The sequence below is a fragment of the Thalassophryne amazonica genome, unplaced genomic scaffold (assembly GCF_902500255.1).
Source record: "Thalassophryne amazonica unplaced genomic scaffold, fThaAma1.1, whole genome shotgun sequence".
NCBI classification, from domain to species: Eukaryota; Metazoa; Chordata; class Actinopteri; order Batrachoidiformes; family Batrachoididae; genus Thalassophryne; species Thalassophryne amazonica.
The window spans coordinates 449,871-465,320 of record NW_022986246.1 but is presented as its reverse complement, the minus strand read 5'-3'; the positions used below and the strand labels follow the sequence as shown (position 1 = coordinate 465,320).

At 40.1% G+C, this 15,450-nt stretch overlaps 1 protein-coding gene across 1 annotated transcript in view; it reads left to right on the top strand.

The window, feature by feature from the left end:
- The window catches only part of LOC117505783, a 283,549-nt gene that overhangs the window by 7,641 nt on the left and 260,458 nt on the right, over positions 1–15,450 (top strand). Inside the window, 2 exon segments of the mRNA XM_034165323.1 lie at positions 11,668–11,877; positions 12,893–12,963. Coding sequence (XP_034021214.1) covers positions 11,669–11,877; positions 12,893–12,963 — 280 coding nt within the window. The 5' untranslated portion in view covers position 11,668.

Genomic DNA, 15,450 nt, shown 5'->3' with positions numbered 1-15,450 from the left:
TTGAGATCAGAGCGCAAAATGCTTGAGGATTTTCGAAATGCGCAAAACCAGAGGTAATAGAATTATAATATTATTTTGGTTGGTAGTGTGCCGCAGGATTTTGTAAATATAAAAAGGGTGCCGCGGCTCAAAAAAGGTTGAAAATCACTGCTCTAGGGGTTGGTAAGGTTAGACCTTAATTGCGCCTCGAGTTAGTTTTGTTGTGATTTGCTGCTATATTAATGAAATAAATTGAAATTGAATTCCATCTTTCATTGAATGAAATATTTCTTCCAATGAAATAATGAAAAAACATTATTTGTTTTATATAACAGCGAATATAGATCCTTGTCATTTGATATTTTAATTTATAAGCAATAGAAAAGGGACTTACATTTTGGTGTTCATCACTCTGACTGTTTGTGCATTTGCACCGAACAGCAGTTCGGAGTATTCTGTCTTTTTGGAGTGCCTGAATGGAGTCTTTGATTTGATTTTGATTTGATTGTTTATTTAGACCCCATGGGGGCAATTCAGGTGCAGTCAGCAGTAAAAATTGCATTCATAAAACCACATCATACAAGTTCATAAAAACACAGCAGAATAAATATACAAAACAAAAACCAAGAAATAAGGTGCAAGTCAGTGTAGACTTAAGTCCTTAGGTGTTATTTAGGAGAGCAATGGCTGTGGGAATAAGAGTTTTTTTGAGTCTGGTTCTGCATCTGGGCATTACCAGGCGTCTGCCCGACGGCAGAAACTTAAATTGTGAGTGCAGAGGGTGTGCCAAATCCGCCATAATTTTCCTGGCTTTTGACACAACCCTTATTTTAAAAAGGTCCATGATGTCCATGCACTGAGTTCCCATAATTTTACCACATTCCTTGACAATATTACAAAGACGGTTGCGATTCTTAAGGTTCAGTAAGTTGAGCCAACACAGGAAGGAAAAGGTTAACACAGACTCCACAAAGCAACTGTAGAACATTTTCATGAAGATACCATCTACGTTGTAATTCCTAAATTTTCGCAGAAAGTGCATTCTTTGATGCGCCTTACTGCACACTGCATTAACCTGTAATTCAAAAGATAATTTATTGTCAGTTTGGGTGCTAAGATACTTATAATTCTCAACAACATCTATGGGCTTCCCATCAATGGACATTTGATTCAGAACAGGTGGTGTTTTCCTGAAATCAATGTGCATTTCTTTAGTTTTGTCCACATTTATATATAGAGAGGATGAATGGCACCACTCTAAAAAGTCCAGCAAGACCAAGACCAGACCCCACTGGAGTCCTGTCTGGGACTCTAGTGGGGGACTTCATTGTTCTGCTGGGGGACTTCAGCGCACATGTGGGCAATGACAGAGACACCTGGAGAGGTGTGATTTGGAGGAACGGCCTCTCTGATCTAAACCCAAATGGTCGTTTGTTATTGGACGTCTGTGCTAGTCACGGACTGTCCATAACGAACACCATATTCGAACATAAGGATGCTCATAAGTGTACATGGTACCAGAGCACCCTAGGTTGAAGATCGATGATAGATTTTGTGATCACATCATCTGATCTGAGGCCACATGTTCTGGACACTTGAGGGGCAGGACTGTCAGTTGGATCAGAGTGTGGGGGAGGACTTTGGATCGACCCGGTAAGTCCAAACAGATAGTGCGGGTGAACTGGCAATGTCTGGAGGAGCCCACTGTCCAACAGATCTTTAACTTACACCTCCGGCAGAGCTTTTCTAGCATCCCCGTGGAGGTTGGGGGCATTGAACCAGAATGGGCTATGTTCAAAGTTTCCATTGCTGAAGCTGCAGTGGGGAGCTGTCACCTGACGGTCTTAAGTGCCTCAAGGGGTGGCAACCCTCGAACACTGTGGTGGATACCAGTGGTTAGGGAAGCTGTCTGACTGAAGGAGTCTTTCTGGAAAATGTTATCTCGGGGGACTCCGGAGGCAGTTGCAAACTACCGACAGGCCCGAAGGGCGGCAGCCTCTGATGTGGGGGAGGTAAAGCAGCGGATGTGGGAGGAGTTTGGAGCAACCATGGAGAAGGACTTTCGGTCGGCACTAAGGTGCTTCTGGAAGACCGTGAGGCACCTCAGGAGGGGAAAACGGGGAACCCTCCAAGCTGTCTACAGTAAGGATGGGACTCTATTGACCTCAACTGAGGATATAATACGGCGCTGGAAGGAACTCCTGCATCAGACCGGCGCGTCCTCTCTAGTAGGGGCAGAACTGGAAGCTGATGGAGGATTTTAATCAGTTTCCCTGGCTGAAGTCACTGAGGTAGTCAAACAACTCAACAGTGGCAAGGCCCCAGGGGTTGATGAGATCTGTCTCAATGCTGAAGGTTCTGGGTGTGGAGGGATTGTCTTGAATGAGGTCTGGGACAGTGCCTAAGGAGTGGCAAACTGGGGTGGTGGTCCCCATATTTAAAAAGGGGGACCAGAGTGTGTGTGGCAACTACAGGGGCATCACACTACTTAACCTCCCTGGTAAAGTCTACTCCAGGGTACTGGAAAGGAGGGTTTGGCCGACAGTCAAACCTCTGATTAAAGAGGAACAGTGCGGGTTCCGTGCTGGACGTGGAACAACCGACCAGCTCTTCGCTCTCACAAGGATCCTGGAGGGTGCCTGGGAGTATGACCACCCAGTCTACATGTGTTTTGTGGACTTGGAGAAGGCGTATGATCGGGTACCCCGGAAGATATTGTGGGAGCTGCTGGGGGAGTATGGAGTGAGGGGGTCCATTCTCAGGGACATCCAATCTCTGTACTCACAAAGTGAGAGCTGTGTTCGGGTGCTCGGCAGTAAGTTGGACTCGTTTCCGGTGGAGGTTGGCCTCCACCAGGGCTGCGCCTTGTCACCAATCCTGTTTGTGATATTCATGGACAGGATATCGAGGCGTAGTCGAGGGGAGGAGGGTTTCCAGTTTGATGGGCTCAGGGTCTCATCACTGCTTTTTGCAGATGATGTGGTCCTGTTGGATTCATCAGCTGTGACCTCCAACACTCACTGGATCGGTTTGCAACCGAGTGTGAAGCGGCTGGGATAAGGATCAGCACCTTTAAATCTGAAGCCATGGTTCTCAGCTGGAAACCGATGGGTTGGATCAGACTGATCAGTCTTTGTTCCTACTCTCACCTATGGTTATGAGGGTTGAGTCGTGACCAAAAGAACAAGATTGTGGGTACAAGCGGCTGAAATGGGCTTCCTCAGGAGGGTGGCTGGTGTCTCCTTTAGCGATAGTGTGAGAAGTTCGGTCATCCGTGTGGAGCTTGGAGTAGAGCCGCTGCTCCTTCACGTTGAAAGGAGCCGGCTGAGGTGGTTCGGGCATCTGGTAAGGATGCCTCTTGGGCGCCTCCCTAGGGAGGTGTTCCAGGGACCTCCGTCTGGGAGGAGACCCCAGGGAAGACCCAGAACAAGGTGGAGAGATTATATCTCCACACTGACCTGGGAACACCTTGGGATCACCCAGTCAGAGGTGGTCAATGTGGCCCAGGAAAGGGAAGTCTGGGGTCCCCTGTTAGAGCTGTTGCCCCCTGCTGGAGCTGTTGCCCCCACGACCCGATCCCAGATAAGCGGTTGAAGATGATGAGTGATGAATTTATAAGCAACAGGAAAGGGACTTATATTTTGCTGTTCGTCACTGGTGCTTTGACATCAACAGTCCAACACAAACTTTAAATAGGGGTCCAAAATTGTTCTCAGTAAACTCGCAAAAAAACAATCCTGACGATGTAGTCCGTGATGCCATGCACTGACTTCATGTACAGAGTGCCACCTGCACTTTCTTCACTCAAGTGAAAAATCACGTCAGAAATTTGTCCAGCTTTTCATCCTAACTTTGTTCTCGTCATCCTTACAGCTCTTTGTGCCTCCAGATGGCTTATGGCATAGTGGGTTTGTTTCTTTGTGTTAGAAGAATTAGCACCATGAATTAGCTCCTTCAAATTGTCTGTCAGCAAAACAAACTCCATATTTAGCTGCCATATTTAGTTAAGCTCCGCTCCTACTAGTGTGTGCACACGCAGTTGGTGCAATGTGGAATGGTACAATACGTATCGAACCAAATTTGCGTGGTAAATGGAACACAACACAAATGGGACAAATAATCCATGTCAAGTGACAGACAAAGCGGCAATCAAATGACAAGGATCCACTCAGCTGTGATATAAAACAAAGTAATAAATATGGGATCAATGAATGACACGGGTACAGTTGAGACACCACTGAACTGTTCCATGGTGGGAAGTGATGCACGTCATGGTGTTTTTTAAACTTTGTGAAAACAAACATTGACAGTTGTGCACAGTGTGGTGGGGTCCTCTTTGTAACAGTGTTGATTAATGATTTCACTTGGGGTTTGGGACACTTACAGTAGAAGAAGTGTGCCTTGATGTGTCACGTGACTCATGGTGCTGTCTTGGATTCCAAAATAGTGTTGGCTGTTAATGTGTCTGCATGTAAATCAGTGGTTTTATTTTATTTGCTGAAAATGCCAGATTGTTGTGCATTTTGAGGCACAAATAGACACAAGGGCTTCAAAGATGTTCAGATTCCCTTCAGATCTGAACAGAAGAAACATTTGTGAAAATAAAGTCAGCATGTGGGATGGAAGCGACTTTTTTTTTTTTTTTTTCTTTAATATTTATTTCATTCATTTAAAAGAAAAACAGAAAAGCAAAAAACAAAAGCACCACAATACCAGAATGAAAAGGAGCAGAAAGAAGAACAAGTCTTATGATTTCTGCCCCTTTTAACAATACAATCTTTCAATATACAGCATCATAGTCAACATTATTTAACAGATTGCATTTCTTTAACTTGTCACATACCACTGACCCATTTCATAATTATGACCATTAATTAATAGATTACATCACTGACAGGTTACATTTAAACTTAAGACACTCCAAACATTATTAACAGTTTACTTTTTTTTTTTTGACTTTCTTGCAGCCCACTGACTTACTTCATAGTTTCATACTTACTTAATACATCTAATTTAATATGTTTTTTAAATAATTTAAGCGACCTTAATTCTTTAATTTCTTTATTAAGATTGTTCCATAATTTGACACCATTTACTGCAATACTCCTTTCCTTTACTTTGGTTCTAAATCTTGGTTTTTTAAAGACTTCTATTCCTTTCAATTTATAACTACTTACTCTTTTTTCAAACATATTTTGAATGTTTGTTGGTAAAGTATTTTTATTAACTTGGTACATCGTTTGTAATATTTTCAAATCAACTAAATCATGAAATTTAAGTACCCTATACTTAATAAACAATGGATTAGATGAATCTCTAAAACCACTGTTACTAATCACTTTTAAAGCTCTTTTCTGCAAAATAAATAAAGGTTGTATATAGGTTGTATATGTTGATCCCCAGATTTCTACACAGTAAGTTAAATATGGGACAATCAATGAATTGTACAATGTTAATAAACCATAACTATTTAATGAATATTTTACTTTATGCAAAACAGCAATGGCTTTCGCTATTTTTCCTTTTATGTAATTTATGTGTGACTTCCATGTAAGATCTTCATCAATCATGACTCCTAAAAATTTCATTTCTTTTACCCTTTGTATATCCATTCCATCTATTTGTAATGACACATTATTTTCTTTCGCTCTATCATTAAACAATATGAAATTTGTCTTATTAATATTTAGTGACAATCTGTTTATATCAAACCAATGTTTAACTTTTTCCAACTCTGTATTTATCACTTGTGCTACTTCCTGTATATCTGATCCAGAGTAAAACAGCGTTGTATCATCAGCAAATAAAATGCTGCCAAGCACATTGGATACATTCACAAAATCATTGATATACAAAATAAACAGTTTGGGTCCAAGTACCGATCCTTGTGGTACTCCATAAATAATGTTACACAATTCTGATTTGGTATTATTTATCTGAACAAACTGTTTTCTATTTTCTAAGTAGCTTTTTACCCACTGATGTGCAACACCTCTTATTCCATATTGTTGTAACTTGTGGAGCAATCTTGAGTGGTCTATAACATCAAAAGCCTTTTTCAGGTCAATAAAAATACTTACAAAATAATCCTTATTATCTATTGTTGTTGATATTTTCTCTATTAGTTCCATAATTGCCATAGCTGTCGAATGTTTTGTTCTGAATCCATACTGAGCATTATTTAAAATATGTTTCTCAATAAATTTATCCAATCTTGTTACAAAAACTTTTTCCATAATTTTAGAAAACTGTGGAAGCAATGATACTGGCCTGTAATTAGAAAAATTATGTTTGTCTCCATTTTTATATAATGGGACTACCTTAGCAATTTTCATTTCATCTGGAAAAACCCCAGTTGACAGAGACAGATTACAAATATAAGTAAATGGTTCAATAACAATTTCTATTATACTTTTTACAGTCATCATGTCTAAATCTTCATGGTCAGTTGATCTTTTGCTTACACAGTTTTTTACAATATTTCTTATTTCATCTTTTTCCACATTGTCCAGGAAAATACTATTGACCGTATTTACCAATGTACATAATTTATCTTCTATTATTGGTTTATTTCCCACCAGACTTGACCCTACATTTGAAAAATAATCATTAAACCCATTTGCAACTTCTTTTATATCATATATCTCTTTATTTTCCTTAACAAAGTAATTTGGAATAGTTTCTTTCGTTCCATCACTATCAATCACACTTTTTATAATTCCCCATGTTACCCTCATATTATCTTTACTCTTATTTAGTTTTTCACTGTAATAATCTTTTTTTTGTTTCCTAATTATTGTTAATAGTTTATTTTTATATTTTTTGTATTTATGTTCTGATTCCTTTGTTTGCCATTTTAAAAAGCACCTGTATAAATAGTTTTTCTTTGCACAAGCATTTTTTATTCCCTTTGTCAGCCATGGTTTATTTACTCTTTTCTTACTAATTTCAATTAATTTACAATTTTTATTGTATGATTTCATCAATATTTTCATAAATGAGTTATATGCTACATTAACATCACTGACATAAACTTCTTCCCAGTTTTGATTTTTAAGGTCATATTTTAATGCCTCTAAGGCTTTTACTGACTTATCTCTTTTAAAGTTTATATCAGTTTTTTTGTTGTACCTATTTTTATATTTAAATATTGAAAAAATTGGTAAATGGTCGCTAATATCTGTCATGAAGATCCCATTCTTGATAATTTCATCTGTTCTGTTTGTAAATATATTATCAATTACCGTTGCACTTTGCGATGTAATTCTGGTTGGTTTTGTTATCAAGGGGAATAACCCCAAACTATACATTGTATTCACAAAATCACTTGATCTTTGGCAGCTGGAGCTTTCTATGTTAATATTAAAGTCCCCACACATAAAAAGCATTTTGTTTTTAATTTGATGGAATAATTCAATTATTTTATCTGTAAATTTCACAACACAAGAATCTGGTGCTCTGTATACACAACTAACTAAAATATTCTTAGATATTTCATGTACAAGTTCCACTGTTACAATTTCTATGACATCATTCATAATTGTCATTTCTTCAACAATTGTACACATCAGATCTGTTTTTGTATACAGAGCAATACCACCGCCTTTTTTATATCTTCTGTTTACAAAATACAGCTCATATCCCTCCATTTGAACTTCATCATCAAAGCTTTGAGAGGTCAATTTATTGTTCAGTCCCATGTCCAGTAAAACTCACCTAAACTGTCATCGTATAAACCAGATATTCACAGTCATCGGACAAAAAAAGTCCCAAAGGTTTTGTATTGTTTTCCATGTAATAAACACTGTATATAACGGTTTTTGTACAACGGATTTTCACTCACTGATCACAATGTATTTCCATTAAAAACCCTTCACATGTGGGGCCAGAGTCATTTCTGTGATTAAAAGCTCGAATGTTTATTTATTTTTCAAACCGTGCTCAGACTCTGACCGCCACCTGACGTGGATGAAAATGGATCAGAAATGTTCACAACTTTACAGCACAAAGTCATAAAAGAGGAAAATGTTCATCTTACCTTAGATTTGGAGGTGATGATTCTAAAAAAAAGAAAAGCTTGTTGAGGGTCAAATTAATCCAGAATAAAGTATAATCCAGAGACAGAGAACTTTAAAACTGTCACACACGTCATTGTATGACACGGAGTTACAGAGCTGCAGCTGCATAAATCAGACTTTAAATTAATGAAATAAATCATCATAAATTGTAAATTTGATAGTGTAACTATTTTTATATTTATTTTGATAGCACCTGTACCTGGGTGTATTGCTGTATGTGGTTAAATGATTAAAAAAAATGTTGACAACATTAAAAGTTCATTCAGTATAGGGGTGGGCCATACAAACACTATATTCAGTTCACAGTATAAATTTGGCCAACGGTAGAGATTTAGACTCCACCGACCAATCACGGTAATGCTTGGTGATGACATCATTGTATCTTCCTCACTGACTCTGAACGACTGGAAAAGGCTGCAGTCAGTGCTTTCGTCACAGGCTCCATCTCCACCTCGCCAGATTAAAACTTCACCTTGTAAAAGTGTAAAATTATAAGTTATTTTAACTCTTTGGAGTTGCCTGACTGAATTTGGTCATGTAAAAGTCACATGACCGAATTCAGCAATTGTCCCATTAAATTCACCAGACTCAGTCTCTGTTTCAATGCATTTTAAAAGTGCACACTTCAAGCCTCATACGAGTTATTACAATCCCAGTTCCAATGAAGTTGGGACGTTGTGTAAAATGTAAATAAAAACAGAATACAATGATTTTCAAATTCTCTTCAACCAATATTCAATTGAATACACCACAAAGACAAGATATTTAACCCTCTGGGGTGCCGGGGGCATTTTTTGGACAGTTCACTCGCCTGGCATAAATGTTTTATTACTGCTGTTAACAGCTCTCCCTGCATCCCACAATCAGGTTTTATGTATCTTTTTTTTTCAGGACAACCTGTGCTTTCATAATATATGCTTTTGTTGTGTTTTATAAGTGTAATAAAGGTTTACAAACAAAAATAAGAAAGAAAAAAGAAGCGGAAAATAATTTTCCACACACATTTATTCAAAACACACAGCAAACTATAATCAACTGTTTTGACACTTTATAAAGGTAATTTGAAGTCTTGTGTGAAAGACTGTACAAGAAAAAGGTTCAAACAATAAACACAAATGCACATTTTGAACAATATATACAAAATGGTCTATGCGTTTTTTTGTTTGTTTGTTTTTTTGTCTTCATCTCAAAGCAATTTCTGTCTGCTATTACACAAAGGTTGCAACACAAACTTCTCTATTTTGGACTGTTCTGTGCTGCTCCTAAAGCAGCTTTCACGTGAGATTGTCATCAGATGCTCTCCGTCTGCTTTCACTGATTGCTGTGCGTAATGGCGCAGGGCATACTGAGTATGTACCAATAGTACGTACTCATTGGAGCACCCAGGGGGCTATTGAAATGGGCCAACTAGTAACACATCACTCCTGAAAACGATCTTTGGCTTTTCACGTGAGGTAAATTTGCCCTACGATTGGATTTTGTAAAACCATGTGACGGTGAACCAATTCCGATTGGACACTCACATTGCGCACGTCATCACACAGCTTCTGTGAGGAGTACAAAGATGGCCGATGGCTGGCTCGAAAGTCTGCGGAGTTAACTTTTCAGCAAAAAAAAGTAAGTTTCTATCTCATATCCTTAAAAAGTTATTTATAATTTAGTAAAGCTTGGTCTTAGCCGTCGTATACGATGGCGTCGGCCCCAGAGGGTTAATCTTCAAACTGATAAACTTCATTGTTTTTGTGCAAATATTTGCTCATTTTGAAATGGATGCCTGCAACACGTTTCAAAAAAGCTGAGACAGTGGTATGTTTACCACTGTGTTACATCACCTTTCCTTCTAATAACACTCAATAAGCATTTGGCAACTGAGGACACTAATTGAGTGTCATGATTGGGTATAAAAGGAGCATCTCCAAAAGACTCAGCCGTTCACAAGCAAAGATCGGGCGAGGATCACCACTTGTGGAAAAAATAGTCCAGCAATTTAAGAACAATGGTTCTCAACGTTCAAGTGCAAGAAATTTAAGGATTCCATCATCTACAGTCCATAATCAGAAGATTCAGAGAATCTGGAGAACTTTCTACATGTAAGCGGCAAAGCCGAAAACCAACATTGAATGCCCGTGACCTTCAATCCCTCAGGCGGCACTGCATTAAAAACCAACATCATTGTGTAAAGGATCTTACCGCGTTGGCTCAGGAACACTTCAGAAAACCATTGTCAGTTAACACAGTTCGTCACTACATCTACAAGTTCAAGTTAAAACTCTATCATGCAAAGTGAAAGCCAAACATCAATAACATTCAGAAACACCGCCGCCTTCTCTGGGCCCGAGCTCATTTGAAATGGACAGAAACAAAGTGGAAAAGTGTGCTGTGGTCTGATGAGTCCACATTTCAAATTGTTTTTGGAAATCATGGAAATCATGGCACCATCAATGCTGAAAGGTACGTCCAGGTTTTGGAGCAACACATGCTGCCATCCAAGCAATGTCTTTTTCAGGGACGTCCCTGCTTATTTCAGCAAGACAATGCCAAGCCACATTCTGCACGTGTTACAACAGCGTGGCTTTGTAGTAAAAGAGTGCGGGTACTAGACTGGCCTGCCTGCAGTCCAGACCTGTCGCCCATTGAAAATGTGTGGCGCATTATGAAGCGCAAAATATGACAACAGAGACCCCGGACTGTTGAACAACTGAAGTCGTACATCAAGCAAGAATGGGAAAGAATTCCACCTACAAAGCTTCAACAATTAGTGTCCTCAGTTCCCAAACACTTATTGAGTGTTGTTAGAAGGAAAGGTGATGTAACACAGTGGGAAACATACCACTGTCCCAGCTTTTTGGAAACCTGTTGCAGGCATCCATTTCAAAATGAGCAAATATTTGCACAAAAACAATAAAGTTTATCAGTTTGAACATTAAATATCTTGTCTTTGTGGTGTATTCAATTGAATATTGGTTGAAGAGGATTTGAAAATCATTGTATTCTGTTTTTATTTACATTTTACACAACGTCCCAACTTCACTGGAATTGGGGTTGTATATTCTGTGACAATAACAAGGCTTTAAGAAGTAGATCCATTTATGCCCGGGCTTATCTCCAGATTCTGTAGTGTGAAGCAGGTGAGCGTCTACAGCTCACCCTGGACAGGGCGGCAGTCTGACACAGGTTACCTCTCCAGCTGAGGCCTGTACCCACTGGCTGCTTGGTGGACTGCTGAGACAATGCAGATTGAGTGTCATGTTGAAGGACACAAATGGGTTGTGTGAGCGGGATTTGAACCCAGGTCTGTGTATTGGCCCGACTCCAATCCGCTCAGCAAACTGCTGCACAGAACTGTATCTCGGGGACCTGTGGCCTAATCTGCTTTGTGTGTAAGTTTAGGTCTTGTGAAATTTTGAATGTGTACTCCTGTATATTTGCTTTTTTCCCCATTTGGAATCTGTGTGGCTCATTGAAGTTCCCCCAGTGGCTCACAGTTTTCGAATCACCATGCGAACTGATTGCAGTTGTCTCACAAACCCCTCCAGGAGCTTGAGTAAAAAACCTAAATACTGTATGATTGTTAATGTAATGCTATATAAGGTTGTTGATGTTTTCCCAGAATGCCATCTGAGGCTCAGTCTCAGGAGCCTCGCAACAGAGGTCCAGCACCTCCCATCACGCGGGCTGGCCGCAGCGCCCTATTTGCCAAAGCTGCAGCAACTTGCTCCACCCCTGAGAAACGGCTTCGGGGGCGACCTCGGAAAGATGGGAGCACCGGGCGCTCCGCATCTCCTCCTCCTCCTGCTCCACATCCGAAGTCAAGGAACACGTAAGTGACCAGCTCACGGTGATGTCATGCTTTGGGCAGTCTTTTTTCAGTAATGTGTTATTCCCACATGAATGAAGAACTGTAAGATTCAGTTCTGATGAGGATTAATGACTGATTCTGACACAGTTAAGTTACTCACCTCACCTGGTGTCGTACGAGGTGTGTGTGTGTGTGTGTGTCTCCCTCCCACATCAGAACACAGCCATTTAATGTTGACAGACTCATTTTAGTTATCAGTCACAGCACATTAGAGTTAAAATAGAGGTTCTTATACATACATCCAAGTCACATCAAGAGTGTCGTCATAACAAAACATAGTGGTCTCTCATTTTTAAGGAAGCAACAGTTTCTTGGAAAGCTTCTAAAATACTTGTTTTTGGTTATTCTGGATCCAGTATTGTAAAGATGCATCTGAGATTATCATGAAGTTTATTTTTCCTGTGAGTTACTTTCTTAAGTGAACATCTTATATATTTTAGACTCATTACATCCATCCATTCATTTTCTATTCCCAGTTCCTCCAGTTAAAGGTCACAGGGGTGGGTGTAGCCTATCCCAGCAGTCATAGGGCGTGAGGTGGGGTTCACCCTGGACAGGACAACAGTCAGTCGCAGTAGACTTATTACATATAAACTAAAAGGACTAATGACTGCTTACCGATCACAGTATTGATCATTCCAGCAGTGGTAGTTGAGTTCTGAACTTTGAGTCTACTCCAGGTTTTATATCTGTCTGTAAACAAACATCAGTGTGCAAACAAACAAAACACGTTTTAAACTTGATTTTAAAAGGTTTTACATGAACACATGTGCTGCAGTCACACAGCCAACTACGCATCACGCTGACAGCTCATTGGCTCTTTATTTACTGACCAACAGAGGAGCCAGTCACACATTAGCACAGTCGCTCTGTGGGTGCTGGACCGACCAGGAGACCGACACTTGAAGAACAATGTAAAGTCCACCTGCTGGCTGTCTGGAGTTTGTTCACTGACCGGGTGTGTTCTTGCTTTCAGGGGGCGGAGTCGAGGCAGAGTTCTGGAGGAGGAGCGTATGGATGTGCCTGAGCGGAAACGCTCTCAGAAAGGTTTGTTTGTCACTGGGGCTAAGTGTGGAATCTGGGACTAAAACTCCAAATTGCACAAAGTAACAGATGGTGGTTCTGTTGACACGGCCTAAAGACCTGTGCAGGTGACGGAACTGCGAACGTTTGTTCACTTGCCTGTCTGGAGCTCAGTCTCACAACCTGCTCCCTAGACTTACTTCATACATTTGAGCCCCTGCACCTCAGTTTGTAGAGCTGAGTCATTTACTGCCCTCTGCTGCTTCTTTGAAGACATGACATTTAGCAGGCCATACTGCAACATGATTGCTATTATTGGCATCCAGCTAGCCAGCCCTGGGATTATTGGTGGGCACAGTTAACCTAAAAGTTAGCTTCGATAACCATTAATCTACTAACTGAAAAGTTGACTTTTATAATGCTAAACTGATAAACCGCTAAATAGTTAGCGGAAGTTACCGCTAACTTTTAGTTTTGGCTCTGTCACGGGCACGTCTTATTACACTGTCGGCTACTGATAAGACAGTTTTGAGTTTAAGTGCCGCATGGGCTGCTGGTTAAATTCATAGGTCAAGTCACATAACCTGCACATTCCCAGGATCACAAAATGAAGGCACGAAAAAAAAAGTCCAAACACTGTCATCATCTTTATACAAAATATATATACATAATATATATAATACACACTATCTCTAAAATCAGAAAGGTCTTGTCTCAGAGTGATGCTGAAAAACTAATTCATGCATTTATTTCCTCTAGGCTGGACTATTGTAATTCATTATTATCAGGTTGTCCTAAAAGTTCCCTGAAAAGCCTTCAGTTAATTCAAAATGCTGCAGCTAGAGTACTGACGGGGACTAGAAGGAGAGAGCATATCTCACCCATATTGGCCTCTCTTCATTGGCTTCCTGTTAATTCTAGAATAGAATTTAAAATTCTTCTTCTTACTTATAAGGTTTTGAATAATCAGGTCCCATCTTATCTTAGGGACCTCATAGTACCATATCACCCCAATAGAGTGCTTCGCTGTCAGACTGCAGGCTTACTTGTAGTTCCTAGGGTTTGTAAGAGTAGAATGGGAGGCAGAGCCTTCAGCTTTCAGGCTCCTCTCCTGTGGAACCAGCTCCCAATTCAGATCAGGGAGACAGACACCCTCTCTACTTTTAAGATTAGGCTTAAAACTTTCCTTTTTGCTAAAGCTTATAGTTAGGGCTGGATCAGGTGACCCTGAACCATCCCTTAGTTATGCTGCTATAGACGTAGACTGCTGGGGGGTTCCCATGATGCACTGAGTGTTTCTTTCTCTTTTTGCTCTGTATGCACCACTCTGCATTTAATCATTAGTGATTGATCTCTGCTCCCCTCCACAGCATGTCTTTTTCCTGGTTCTCTCCCTCAGCCCCAACCAGTCCCAGCAGAAGACTGCCCCTCCCTGAGCCTGGTTCTGCTGGAGGTTTCTTCCTGTTAAAAGGGAGTTTTTCCTTCCCACTGTCGCCAAGTGCTTGCTCACAGGGGGTCGTTTTGACAGTTGGGGTTTTTCTGTAATTATTGTATGGCTTTGCCTTACAATATAAAGCGCCTTGGGGCAACTGTTTGTTGTGATTTGGCGCTATATAAATGAAATTGATTTGATTTGATCTTAATATAAACACTCTGCCCAAGAGAAATGCCAGTGAAAAACCAGGTGTAATACTCAGGTTTACAAACAGAAAATACAAAATCACTCTGCTGAAACAAGGAAGAAAGCTGAAGGGAACAAATGTCATCATGAATGAGCACAGAGCCAAACACAACTCTGATATAGAGCACGACAACTCAAAAAACAGAAAAAATACAAAACACATGGACTTCAAATTGCAAAGTATTCATTAAACTGAACGGAACCCCCAAGGAAGCCCAAGTGATGTGCATAGAGAGCATCGCTGAACTGGACAAATACCAGTGAATGTCACTGGATCATACTGCATCATCATGGTACGGGCTGGATTAGGACTGGACTGGACACGGAGGTAACAAACAAAACACAACCACGACTTCACACATGGACAGAACGCACTACACACCTGGGGACATGAACCACATTACACAGAGGATACATGACTATGAGCAACTGGAACTGAAAACTTTGGAGTACACCGATCACAGCATTCTGGACTTGGAACAGGATATTGACCCAGACAATAATTTCTTCTCCACCATTAACAATAACTGCTGCTACTACACAGATGATCAATACAACCAGGATATTAAATCTGTGGGTAAACTATCAATTATTCATTTTAACAGCAGAAGCTTGTATACAAATTAAAAAACAATAAGGACTATCTGAATACTTTCCCCAACCTTTCAATATGATTGCAATATCAGAAACACGGATGAATATTGAAAGAGGAATAGGCTTTGACATGGAGGGTTATGAGCTTACATATAAAAACAGAAAACAAAGGTGGAGGAGTGGCTATATATTATCAGTTATCAAGTTGTTCTCCAATGAACATGGCTTTATAAACC